General features: G+C 40.9%; 1 protein-coding gene across 8 annotated transcripts in view; it reads right to left on the reverse strand.

Annotated features, from left to right (window-relative positions):
- Positions 1 to 12151, reverse strand: part of vps13d (vacuolar protein sorting 13 homolog D) — a 41430-nt gene extending 29279 nt beyond the window's left edge. For 4 of the 8 annotated variants that reach the window (XR_007139333.1, XM_047807597.1, XM_047807595.1 and 1 more), the window contains exons 1-25: positions 11590 to 12151; positions 10320 to 10499; positions 10145 to 10222; positions 9501 to 9691; positions 9326 to 9406; positions 9109 to 9225; positions 8922 to 9026; positions 8618 to 8788; positions 8429 to 8529; positions 8170 to 8338; positions 7891 to 7992; positions 7491 to 7692; positions 7171 to 7353; positions 6917 to 7047; positions 6759 to 6825; positions 6285 to 6461; positions 6048 to 6178; positions 5829 to 5961; positions 3533 to 5707; positions 3172 to 3314; positions 1995 to 3074; positions 1811 to 1901; positions 1587 to 1713; positions 1331 to 1511; positions 654 to 878 (exon numbers count right to left, since the gene is read on the reverse strand). Coding sequence is in view for 7 of the 8 variants with exons in the window: in XM_047807597.1 (XP_047663553.1) it covers positions 654 to 878; positions 1331 to 1511; positions 1587 to 1713; positions 1811 to 1901; positions 1995 to 3074; positions 3172 to 3314; positions 3533 to 5707; positions 5829 to 5961; positions 6048 to 6178; positions 6285 to 6461; positions 6759 to 6825; positions 6917 to 7047; positions 7171 to 7353; positions 7491 to 7692; positions 7891 to 7992; positions 8170 to 8338; positions 8429 to 8529; positions 8618 to 8788; positions 8922 to 9026; positions 9109 to 9225; positions 9326 to 9406; positions 9501 to 9691; positions 10145 to 10222; positions 10320 to 10416 (6258 nt within the window). In the remaining variant the exon portion in view is untranslated. The remainder of the gene's footprint in view (positions 1 to 653; positions 879 to 1330; positions 1512 to 1586; positions 1714 to 1810; positions 1902 to 1994; positions 3075 to 3171; positions 3315 to 3532; positions 5708 to 5828; positions 5962 to 6047; positions 6179 to 6284; positions 6462 to 6758; positions 6826 to 6916; positions 7048 to 7170; positions 7354 to 7490; positions 7693 to 7890; positions 7993 to 8169; positions 8339 to 8428; positions 8530 to 8617; positions 8789 to 8921; positions 9027 to 9108; positions 9226 to 9325; positions 9407 to 9500; positions 9692 to 10144; positions 10223 to 10319; positions 10500 to 11589) is intronic. The other 4 variants (XM_027170739.2, XM_047807596.1, XM_047807598.1 and 1 more) reach the window with 4 other exon arrangements.
- Between the last annotated feature and the right edge of the window lie 149 nt (positions 12152 to 12300).

Genomic DNA, 12300 nt, shown 5'->3' on the forward strand with positions numbered 1-12300 from the left:
CACAACTTTTTGGCTCTGAGCATAAAACAAGCAAAAAAAAGCCCTTATTTATTATGCATGTGCATCAGGAAGCTTCACGCAGTACTCAGAGAACAGTATAGAAGAAAAGAGGCAAATGAATACATGTCACCCAAGGAGTAAATCTCTAATGTTATAGGAAAACACAGGGCAAATTAAACATAATCAAACTTAAATTCACCAATGACAACTACCTTATAGTAGGATGGGTCCTTGTATGAATAAGCATGCAAAATCAAATTCTTAAGAAAACAAAAGTTAAGACAGCAAATGTTTATATATTAAATAGGGACTTTTAATATACAATCAAACATAAAATACAATGCATGAGATATATACCACCACAAATTTTCTTTAAAAGCTTGCCCGATACCCTGCTAGTAATCATGCACGTGAAGATGGAGCTACATCTATGAAGCACTTTTTTCTGCAGATGGCTTTAACTAGAACAATGACATTTAAATGCACAAACCTTCACATAGGTTAAACTTTTACCTAATAAATCTCTTCTACTGAAACTTGCAGAGAAAAAATGCTACATAAATGCAACAAGTACAGAGTGGAATTGTTGTGTGTGTGTGGGTGTGTGTGTGTGTGTGTGTGTGTGTGTGTTCACAGTGGTTGGCAGGACTCACCAGAGATGGGAAAAAGGTATGTGCCATGGTAAGTTTCTCTACCTTGTCTTTGAGAGAAAAAGTGCCACGGGTGCCTGCAGGCAGGAATCTGTTGCGTACTTTGAGCTGGCCCAAGTTGGCCACTATGAGGCGCTTTGAGTGGGAGCTTTCTGGGATCAGGAGGACAGGAGCCCCTGCCTCAATATCCAACAGTACACGTGAGGCTCGCTGTGGACGCTCACGCACCTGCTCAGCCGGAAAAAATGAACAATATCAATTTAATGCTTTTATACCACCATTTATTTACTTGTTCTGGAAGAGAATAAACAATGATCAGCTTACTAACCTTTACTAATTTTAGCAATACTTTCTGCCATGATAAAAATTCCCAATTGTCTCATATTGCTAACTAGATAACATACCGACAGGGTAGGGCTGGGCTATAAAACGATAACGATATGTATCGCGATAGACACGTGATCGATATCAATAAAAAATGTGTTCAATAAAACGTTCAATATTTTTTATTCTCCGTCGGAGGAAAACAGAGGTTGCATTAACATGCATTAGAATGCCATTTTGACAGACAAAATATCATTGGTCAAAGGTTAAGGGCACTAAATAAACCATTCAAGCATACATTGTCCAAAGGTTAACAGAAAACAAACAAGGAATGAAAAAAAAAAAGGCTTGCTTACCGCCTGACCCTCCACGGCCGCTCTCTGCCTGCCTAGAACATCCTGTAATTGGGTGAAGTGCTGGATGAAAGCCACCACCTCAGTTTGGAAACGCTGCGTGTGTACATATTGCACTGAAGCCATCTGCAAAGAAACCTTTATATCACACTCCCGTACCAGGAATGGGTCAGGTTCTCCATACCTACACAAAAAACCATGATTAGAACATTCTAATAAAAATAAATACAGTGAATTGCAGAATGTAGAAATAAATTACTTGAGTATGTTGAAAATGAGTGCCTCTCCACCCCGTGTTGTGAAGCGTTCCCTGTACAGATCTCCGTGTGAGGTCAGGTCACTTAGTGACAGGCTACCCAGACTTCCTTGCAAGGCAAGATCCCCCTCTAAAATAATGTAAAGCAAGCAAAATAATTATATTAAAAACAGAAAAGTCAGATAAATAGAGCTAATTAATGCTTTTAGTTAGATAACTAAACTTACCAATCATTTCTAAGTGCGTAAACAATTTTGACACACTAGCCTTAGCAAGCTCATTGGTCTTTTTATTCAACACTAGAGACAAAGAATGAACCTGGGACAGAAGAATGAAGCCTCATTAAAAATGCTCACATTTATTTTCCATTTTACAAACACAACTGCATGACATTCGTAACTAATTTTCTACCTTCAGGTCCAGTTTAGTGTTGACTTTCTCCAATGATTCGTCTTCGTTAGCCTCAGGAAACATGTCTGTTAAATCCGAAGGAGCAGTGTGTCCAGGCTTGGATTCGGGAGACATGCTAGGCACTTTCACAGCATGGTTGTTTGCAGTAGAACCAATGCCAAAGAAGTCCAGAATAACAACCCAGGTTTGCAGTGTGATGAGAACATCTAGACAGTTGAAGTCCACATCTACACTACGACCGATGCTGCCGTAGCGTGTCTGAAACTCAGGATGTCGTCTGTCGACCAGAAGCACGTTGATGTGAACCAAGGAGTCATCTAAGTCTGGCAGAGAGTGAGGGGATTGTGTATTGCGAGAAGGAGATGGGGGAGGTGTGCTGGGACATTCGGAGTCCTTATTACGTTTCCGACTGGATACAGGTGTACTGGGGTGCCTCTGGTAAAACTGGAAGACGTTCTGTGCTTCTTCCATATGGGCTGGTAGTGAGCGTGGCATTTCTGGGTACATAGCACTAGATGCTGTCGGGCATGACTGGGAAAGGTATTCTTTAAGGTTGAAGGTAGATGGCTTGGGGGCACCTCTGGAAACCATAAGGTGCTTGTGCTTTGATTCAGGATTTTGATCCAAAAGGTCTTCCATAAGCAGAGAGTGAAGGGTCAGTTGGATTGACAGAGTGTGAGGATGGTCTTTAGTGAAATCTCCTTCCAGGTCTTGGAATCGTAGACTAACCAGATCCTGTGACCCTTGGCTAAGATCTGCGCTCAGCTGCACCTGGAGCTCAGACACCTTAAAAGTTGCACTGACCTGGGTGAAAGAGGGAGGCTTGCCAGAAGAGCTGTGATCCTGAAGAGGAAGAAGAGTTGAGAGGGAGGATGATTTTGAAGAGTAAGACAAGGCGAGGGAGGGATCTCGGGGGAACAACCCACCCTGAAGGTCAGGAAAACGATGTGGTTTGGATGAGGAAGGTGTAGGGGGTGGTGGGGTTGGAGGCTGACGAGCTGTTGCTTTTTCATCCTCGATTAAAGAGAGATTATCTAGAGTCTGGAGGAGCTGCTCATAAACATGTTTACAAAGAAAAACCTAAAAGGAAAAAAAAAAAAACATGAGAAATGTGACCTTTACAGAAAAACAGCTATACTGTTCTTTATTATTATTATTATTTTTAAGAATTTCTTACCTGAACAGCATTTACAAATTTGCCCTCAACTCTAAGAATGCCTGTACTGTGGTATGGTTCAAGAACGGAGAACTGTGTGACTTCAACAACAGGGACCTTCTCAAGTGTTAACTGGATAGTGGTGTCTTTCAAAATATGAAAGGCTGAAACAGAGAATGGAGGGTAAACACTGGGCAGTAAAATCCATGGCTACTCATTATTCTCCAACAGCAGAAAAAGCTTAATAATCAGCTACTGAATCTTGGCCAACATGTAAAATTTTATTTATTGATTTTTTTAATAATGTCATAACATAAGTGAACAAACATGATCCCAGAATGAAGCTGAAAAGAGGTTAATCTATATATATACACTTGCTCACCTTTTCCACGACTTAGATATTCAAAGAAATCATGGCGCGTGAACTGCGGCTCGTCTAGGTTGAACACAGCCTTGTGGGAGGGAGATTGACTAGAATTGGGCCCTTTCCTCAGGACCAGGTGACTTGTGTTGACTGAATAGAGCCTTATATCCTTTACCTCAACCTGCAATTTCCCCTGCTCGGAGTCTTGCCCTGCAACAAAGTTCTGAATGGCAATGCTGCCAAGGTGACCAACAAGAAGCTCTGGGTGACCAGGTTTCCTAGGAATGGACACAACAGGTGATTCTATACTGACATTTAGGATAAGCTTGACAAAAAAGGAGTCCACACTTGGTTCTGTCTCAAGATCTGCAGGGTCATTATTGTCTTCAAATTCCAGTGTAAAATTGCACATACTCTGAGATCTGGCTTTCTTGGATGGGGTCTCAAAGAGAGACACCATACCACTGTATTCTGCTGTTTTGGTAACCAGGACATTTGAAACTTTTGTGGCAGCAGTCTTTAGCATGGAACGAAAGTTGTCTTCTACCTCGTTGGCAGAAAGACTGAGCTCTTTCAAGAACTTAGCCGAGTGATTGTAGTGCAGGGAAGCCATATGAAGTTCCAGAGAGCATTCTCCTTGAGACTTTTCCAAAAAGTGGAAATTTAAAGCCTCGGATGTAGGCGTTAATGCAGAACAAGTAAATCCTGCACATTCTTCAGAGGAACTATCTTCTAAATTTCCAATACTGACCACAAATTGACCTTTTCCACCTTCTTGAGTCAAATCTACAAGCTGAATACATCCTAGGGAGCCATTGACATCCAGTCGACTTCCCATTGATATGTTGACTTTTGTCCCATTTATACTGGCTGTGGCAATTTTCATGCCCCGCTTTTCACCGCCAATGGCATTTCCAGACGAAACGGTTCGCAAAAGTAGCAGATTTAACCTATGGATCTCTACAGTTAGCTCCTTATTCTGATCATAAGTAGACTGATAATTTTCCTCATGGACCTGTTCATTGGGCAGTGCTGTCATCTGCGGTGTTAATGGAGTCCACGTAGTTTCTTCTTTAGGAAATGATTTCTGAAGAAATCTGAGCAGGTTTACAATAGTTTCAGGGTTGAGAATAATGTCCAAATTGTTAACTTGCATGGTAGTTACCTGTAGAGAGCTTTCTAAATTCATTGATGGACACTCTGAGCTGACAAACTGGTACTCTAGTTTAATGAGGGCCTCCTGATCAATAAGAAAAGGGCTGAGTGATGATATTTTCTCAGGAGACTTCTCATCTTGTGATACTGGCGATGTAGGATGGCTCTCTCTTAGACTGCCAGTGGGCACATCAAAACTGAGGTGCTTATGGGATGCCACAAGCAGATCAAAATCAGAACCGTATGTTTGCAATGTGTCCACCAGAAGAAGTCCATGGACTGTGAGGGAAACCTCAGCGTCATAAGGTCGTTTCACAAAATGTGCGTTTGTTCCAAACACTTTGAGGACAGATATATACTGCCCTTCAACTTCAACTCCAAGCTGCATGTAGTTGATGTTGAATTCTGCCAGGAGAAGCCTAGACTCAACAAGCACCTCACGTGTGTGTTGCTCCAGAGTCATTACACTCTTAGTGAGATTTTTGTCAGACTCCTGGAGCTGACATTGACTGTCCTCCTTCTCAAAAATCTTTTCGTGTCGCAGAGTTAAAGGTTCTGGTGACTTGATGGTCTCTCCCATATAAGCCTCATCTGCACTTGGACTATCCAGTCTAGCCAAGCAGCTTCTCAATGCAGTCATTTTCTCTAGGTTGATGTGTATTTTGAGGTCTGGTAAGGTACCTGAGAGAACTGCACCAGGAAGCTGAGGATCTGAGGTGTAACGCAGTCTCTGCTCCAGCTGTAAAAGCACATTGAATTTCTCCACTACATGAGTAGGCCCCACTTCATTCTCTTGTAGATGCTTCCAGTTGTCTTTGTAGCGACCGACCATGATCTGCAAGTCATTAAACGATAAAGAATACTTCTCATACAGATTCCTGCCAAAGAGCTCAACCTCCTCTATTGATTTAAGGCTACAGTGGTCCTGCCCTTTATACTCTGTCTCTGGTTCAGGAGGGGGAGACCCAGGAGGTGTCTGGAATTCCTCATCACTGAACTCCTCTTCTTCTGACACTTTGGACTTTGTTTTCAGATCTTCTAGAAGCACAAGAAGAAAACAGAGGCATATATTTAGCTATGAAGAATTGTTATAAAATAAGCAGAAACACTCAACAGAAACGTCCCCGTAGTCCAATGAACACAATTCTGTACTTATCACCTTGGGAATTGGTAAGAAGGATGCGACCGAGATCAACAATCACTAGCATGGGGTCTTCGGACTGAAAGTCATCAGGAAAGATGACCTGAGGTGCGCAAATATCCAATCTCATTGTCCATCTCTTACTATTTTCCTGTGGTAAAAAAGAAAAAATCTTTCATCTAAAAGTCTTATCAACTTATTCTCAAAGAAATAATAGTGCACGCTAAAATGTCTTACTATGAACTCTCCGACTAACAGCTGGTCTATGGTCTGCCGGATTTCAGCTTTGGTCTGTATTTTGAGCTTGTTGTACTGTCTCCTTACTGCATCAGCCACTCTCAACTCTAACTCTGACTGATATCCAAACCCTGAAAAAACAAAAAACACAAAAAAAATCAGTAACCATCAAAATATTAAACAAATCATGTGGTGACTAAGGGTGAAAGGTCTAATAATTGAGAGTTAATTCAATACCTGATGTATGAACTCTGCCTTTGTAGAAAAAGTCAGCCACTTTCTTGATGGCTTGGGGATTGTAAATGATATTAAGAGGACTGGTATTGACCTCCAACCTCCTCTCAAACCTGCCTTTTGGCATACGTTCGTAGATCATCTCAAAGACAGGTGATGCAGAAGATTCCATGTCAGATGCTAAATAAAGTGTAAAGTGTATACGAAAATTTACCAAATGTTGGATTTCGCAGAATAATTCCCTAAAATTAAAGGCTAAAAGTAAACAATGACTCAATATAAGGCAAAAATCTGCGTATAATCTGTTTATACAGAACAATGTCATATCTCAAGTATACTTTTGCGGGACTTTTATTATCAATTACTTGAAATCTTTGAAAATAGGTCAAACCCTTTTCTATTGAGTCATTTGGGAGCCCAGTGATTTGTTTAAAAATAACCAAACTGTTAGATTTTCCCTCTCCAGAAAACACTCACCGGTGCTGCTTCTGTCTGTGCTGCTATTCTGCCCAAACGGCTGATTGACAGTGACAGCAATATTGCTCTAGTAATAAAGAGATTTTGTGGGACAATTAAACCGCTTAACATTTTAAATTGAAAGGAAAAATAATAATGAGAAGTTAAGAGACCTTTACCGGTTTTGGTGACACCAAGAAAGGGAAAATAGACCCCAGTGTAGTGAGGTCTCTGAGAAACAGCCCCCCAAGCTTTACAGACAGTAAAGAGGACTCTGAGCGAGGCAGAGACTCAACACCAATCTTTACACCTGCGAAGCGAAAAACAAAGTATTCAGCTTAAGGACAAATAGATATTTGGTTGTCTTTTTATTATAATAATAATAAGGTTGTCTTGCTGAAAAAAATACATTGTTATGTTAAAATTACTGCACCTGAAAACTCCAACTGAATTACACCACTCTCATTGGATAAACGATTCAACTTGTCCTCCTGGAAAAGTGTGACGGTTGCTTTCTCTAAGAAGAAATCCAGCCGTGCAAACAGATGGTCTCTTCGGGTAAACGTATTCAGTGATTGAGAGTCTTCCAATGCGTCAAAGAGGTCATCTGGTTCAGCTGGGGATGGCAGTGATTCAGATTAAATTTACACCGTGCTACTGGACAGACAACCATGATATAAAAAAATGGAAATATATTATGTTTTAGATCATCCATTTATATATATATAAAATCATAAACACATCACAACTCACCCAGCATTTCCCATTGGCTACTTGCTGGCATGAGCTCATCTGTCACAGGCTGACCATCAGGCCCTCTCTCAGCACCTCCATACCAACCACCCCAACCAGGAAACCAAGACTGCAGGTACTGAATCATACCAGAACTGCCACTTCTTGGAATAGAACCAGAAGGTGAAGAAACTGCTGGCTCTGACATGGGCTCTCTTAAATTCTGAAAACAGGATAAAGGAAACAGAAAATTAAAAAAAAAAGATAATAACAGTAACTGATTACTGATGCACAGAAATGTTTCTGTCTCTCACACAGAAGCTGCTGATAGAGAAGAGTGCTATTGTTATACACTTTGCATCTTTGTTCAGATGTTGATGCCTTTTGAGCATAGAAAAAAAAGTCATAGCAAAACGTTTACCTCTGCAATTTCCTCCTGCTTTCGTAACGATTCATGAATGATTTCCCTGAGAATCTGCAACTCCTCCAGGGTCTGTTCCTCTTCAATCCTTTCAAGTTCACTCTGTTTATGAGAGACAAAACAACCCACCTCACTTCTGTACCATCCAAAACTATTATTAATGTTATTATCATCCTCCTCCTCCTCCTCCTAATTTAGATTTAAAGGCAATTTAAGAGCAATTCTCTTATTGTACTCCTTCCAACACTTCAATCCCTACAGCTGTTTAGGGAATTTTACCTCCTCCTGTAGACTCGGAGTAAATCCTTTAAGCCTCTGTTCATAAAGTTTTGTGTAAAGCTGAGCATCGTGGGCTCGCTGAAGTGCAAAGTCCCAGTTATTCCTCCTCTTCTTCTCTCTGATCTCTTCCAGGTTAGCACTGATGGCAAACATCCACCACTGCCGGCAGCTGTAATAAACACGCCACCTTTTATAATGCTACAAAAAAAAAACAGACCATAATGGTTGCATTTATTTATTGAAATATTTTATGCCTTACTTTTCTGAAACAGGAACTCTAGGTCTCCACTTGCGGAAAAGCATCTCTCTCTCTCGCCTGTCCAGCTCCTTGAGAAAAGTCATAATCTGCTGATACTGAACCTGTAGAACAGATTTAACAGAAATCACCCATATAGACCTTTTATAGAAAGGGTTGTTAACAAGTGTCACATTGTGCGTCACATAGTACCTGAGAAAGGTGCAGTGAGAGTGGCTCCAGCTGCACGTGGCCTTCGATGCGAGGGGTGTTGCGGGATCGTAACGGTTCTTTTGAGGCATTTCTCCTCAGCAGAACAGATGCACACACTGGCTCAAATATGTACTGATGTTCCCTGCTCTGCATACACGTGGTCATAGCTTCCTATATGGGAATTAAAAGAAGTGTGACGAAACAGCGTTCACTTTATATTAGAGAACCATCTTTAAATCAGCAAGATTTCTTATAGCAAAATTACTTCAGCATCATAGAATCCCAGGTAATGCAGACACTTTACCTGTATTTCAGCCAGAGGAAGATCCCCGATCATTGTACACTGTGTGTCCCAGTACACACTAAACTCCTCTATCTCTAGCTGCTTCTGCCGCATAAGCTTCTGAGTCTATGAGCAGGAAATTGTAATGTTAATTGGATCTGTGGAGCCGAATGATTGTTTGTATATCAATTATGTTTATTAATCTCACCGGTTCTTTAGAGGAGTTCTGCGCTGATACATTCTTAATACATACTCCAAAGGCAAAGGGCTTTTCTGTGTTAGAGCGGTCATCCTCAAACCTTAGGTGCACACCTTGAATATTCAGCTAGAAAAACATTGAAAGGCCATAGAGCTCACATTCGTATTTAATTGTCAATTTACTGAAACTCGCAACAAACATGATATTGGGTTGGGGGGAAGGTTACCTCAATATTCTCCACTATCCTGGTAACCACAGATGCTGTGACTGAGTACCAGTAAGACTCTCCCTTCTGCTCACGTTCACTCTAAATGACAGACAGATTGCAACAATTTTTTCTTCTTTTAGCAGGCAGGTAAACTGGTTGCTTTGCAATTAGTTACAGCATTAACGTTCCCTACCTTCCACTTGTCCTCTAAAGCTTTGAGCAACCGTTTCTTCTGCTCTCGCTCTGCTTCCTTTTCTCGTGCCTCGTCGTATTCCTGGGGACGGACAGGGCCAATAATAAGGTTCAGTTGAGACATGGAGATGACCCATGGATCACTATGAGGGCGATAGAAGGGGATCTGAAGCACAATCTTCCCAATGAAGCCTGGACAAAATAAGAAAACAAGTGTTACGACAGTATACATGTTGTTTCGGTGATTTCATGCTTTGGGGATTCACAATTATTCGCATTTTAGCATAGTTAATCCATCTATTAGTATTTTCTTTGGGGATGTTGAGGAAGCAGAAGACTCTAACACAGACAGAGGGAGAACAGGCAAAAGTCCACAGTAGCCCAAGCTCAGGATCAAACCAGAGGACCTGAACCTGTTAGGCAGTGATGCTACCTGCTCCCTAAACCCCTGTTTGTAGCAAATGCTTGTTAATATTTCCAAACAACAAAAGTCAAATCCCTGATTTAAAAAAGGTTTTCTGTGTCTGCATTGTCCCACATCTATTACTGATATCACAGATCACAATCTAAACTGTAGCAAATATTATGCCTTCATATAAATCAGCTGCATATTTATAACCTTACTAAAAGTAAGTAAACCCTCACCTGCTTTGACCTCAAAGGGCAGATCAAACTCTCGGAGAGCATCTTTCCTTAAAGGAAGATTCTCGAGCTCTACTGCTCCTGGAACATATACATGAAAACCATTTGATCTACTTCATCATTTCAGATACAGACACAAGCAACATGTCACAAAAGTGTATGTATTCAGGACTCATACCTTTGAGAAGAGCAACGGAGAGCTGGTCAGTGTTAAGGTTGCTGACATATTTGCCCAGGTATGTGTTAAGTACCCAGGCAACAAGTCCCTCTAACATGGTGAGAGGGAGAAGTGGCAGGGGATCCTTGATGACCTTGGATAGAGGCTTTACAATATATGCTCACTCCAGGCATTTGAAGTCTAGCAAACAGGAAACATGATTTAATGTGACTCAGAGATGTGAAATAAGAAATAAGAAAAAACAATACGACCCAAATATTAGACCATTTAATAGATTGGTGTGTAAGGAGGTGTGTTTGTATACACACACATTCAATCACTGTCACTTTCATTTCTGTACCTGCTTATTTATGTTTTTTTGTAGTTACATAAAAACATACAGCATATATGAAATACGATAAACATTTATATTATTTCTCTGTCTTTCATTCATCACACTGTTTGAAATGATCCTAATAATAGACTTTTATTATCCATGTCAGATACTACAGTGAAGATCTTTTAATGGTAAACTGTGCGAATAGGAATGTTTTGAATGTCAGATATTAAGCGAGATTTATTCTGTCAACAGGTTTCGCTTGAATTTTCTGTATCCTACACTGTCGTCCAATCAGATGAGCACCATAGCAACGGTCACGATTACTTAATAAATAACATAACGATGTACCACATAACTATCAGTCAGATCTGAACAAATAAAGCGGAGGCACAGATTCCACTTCTTTATCAGAACGCATGGTACCAGCTGAGACCTAATGCTCAGACCCTCACACCGACCAAGCAGTGTTGTGTGCAAAATGTCACAGAAAGACAAGCTGTGCACGTTATATAAATAAAGGCAAATAATGATCAGAAAGTACATTCTTTCCCAACTTGGAGTCTTGAAGTCAAGTATGGATAAGTGTCAGTTTTAGTGAGGGTGTTGTAAGTGTGTGATATCCAGAGCGACTTACATCTTTATCTCATTTTATACAACAGAGGGTTAAGGGCCATGCTCAGGAGTCTTGCTCAGGGGCACAGCAGTGGCAGCCTGGTGGACGTGGGATTCAAACTCACAACCTTCCGATTAGTAACCCAGCACCTTAACCACTAGGCTACCACATCCCTACATTCTCTATGAGAAATTGTGTGCAAACAAAAAGTCCACATGACATGTGACAAATAATCACAAGCCTGACAAAAACAAACCCTGCTTTTTCTAACAGATCGGAGGACAGATATACAAGATAAAGACAGTATTTTGGAAAAAGAAACCCTAACCTTTACTTACCATCGTATTGGACGAGCATGATCGAACGGTCCTGCAGACAGTTTAACCGAAAAGATTTCGGTTTAGTTTTCAGTCCAAACAACGTGTGTAACTGAGAAAGGAGCAGAAAATCCGTCCTTGTTAACAAAACAAAAACAATCCGGAACGACAGCGGTTTTGCGTTCGTTTGTTCGCTATTCGTTTTCACATCTTAAAGAGAGTTTTAAACGTTTACAGTGTTCAAAAGAGACAGAAAACGAAACTGAAATAACTTGTATACTATCACCGCCGTGACCCTGAGACACTGAGAGACGCTGTACTGAGACTGAACTTAGCCCAGCAGCTAGCTAGCATGGCTAGCATAGTTAGCAAACAACCAGCAACTTTGTAAACACTGACATAAAACCACCTTAAACGACGTGTTAAACGTCACCAGAATCTGCCTTTCACTTTCACAAAACGTCTACTGTCAAAGCTGTCCGTGAGCATCGTAGTGCCCGGTATTACGCGTGTTTATCCGTTAGTACATGTCACGTCTACACAAGCTTCCTGGAATGACAGAGGCTCCATCGTTGCTAAGCACTTCCGGTCACGTGTCAAAACAAAACACCACGCCTCCAAAACACGTGATTGTGATTGTGGCCATCTAGCGTCTGGAAGCCTAAAGGTTATCATTGACGCCACAAAAGCTTAAACAGATCACAATGGAATAAAATAAGCAGTAAGACAGAA

Source organism: Tachysurus fulvidraco, chromosome 23, assembly GCF_022655615.1.
Source record: "Tachysurus fulvidraco isolate hzauxx_2018 chromosome 23, HZAU_PFXX_2.0, whole genome shotgun sequence".
NCBI classification, from domain to species: domain Eukaryota; kingdom Metazoa; phylum Chordata; class Actinopteri; order Siluriformes; family Bagridae; genus Tachysurus; species Tachysurus fulvidraco.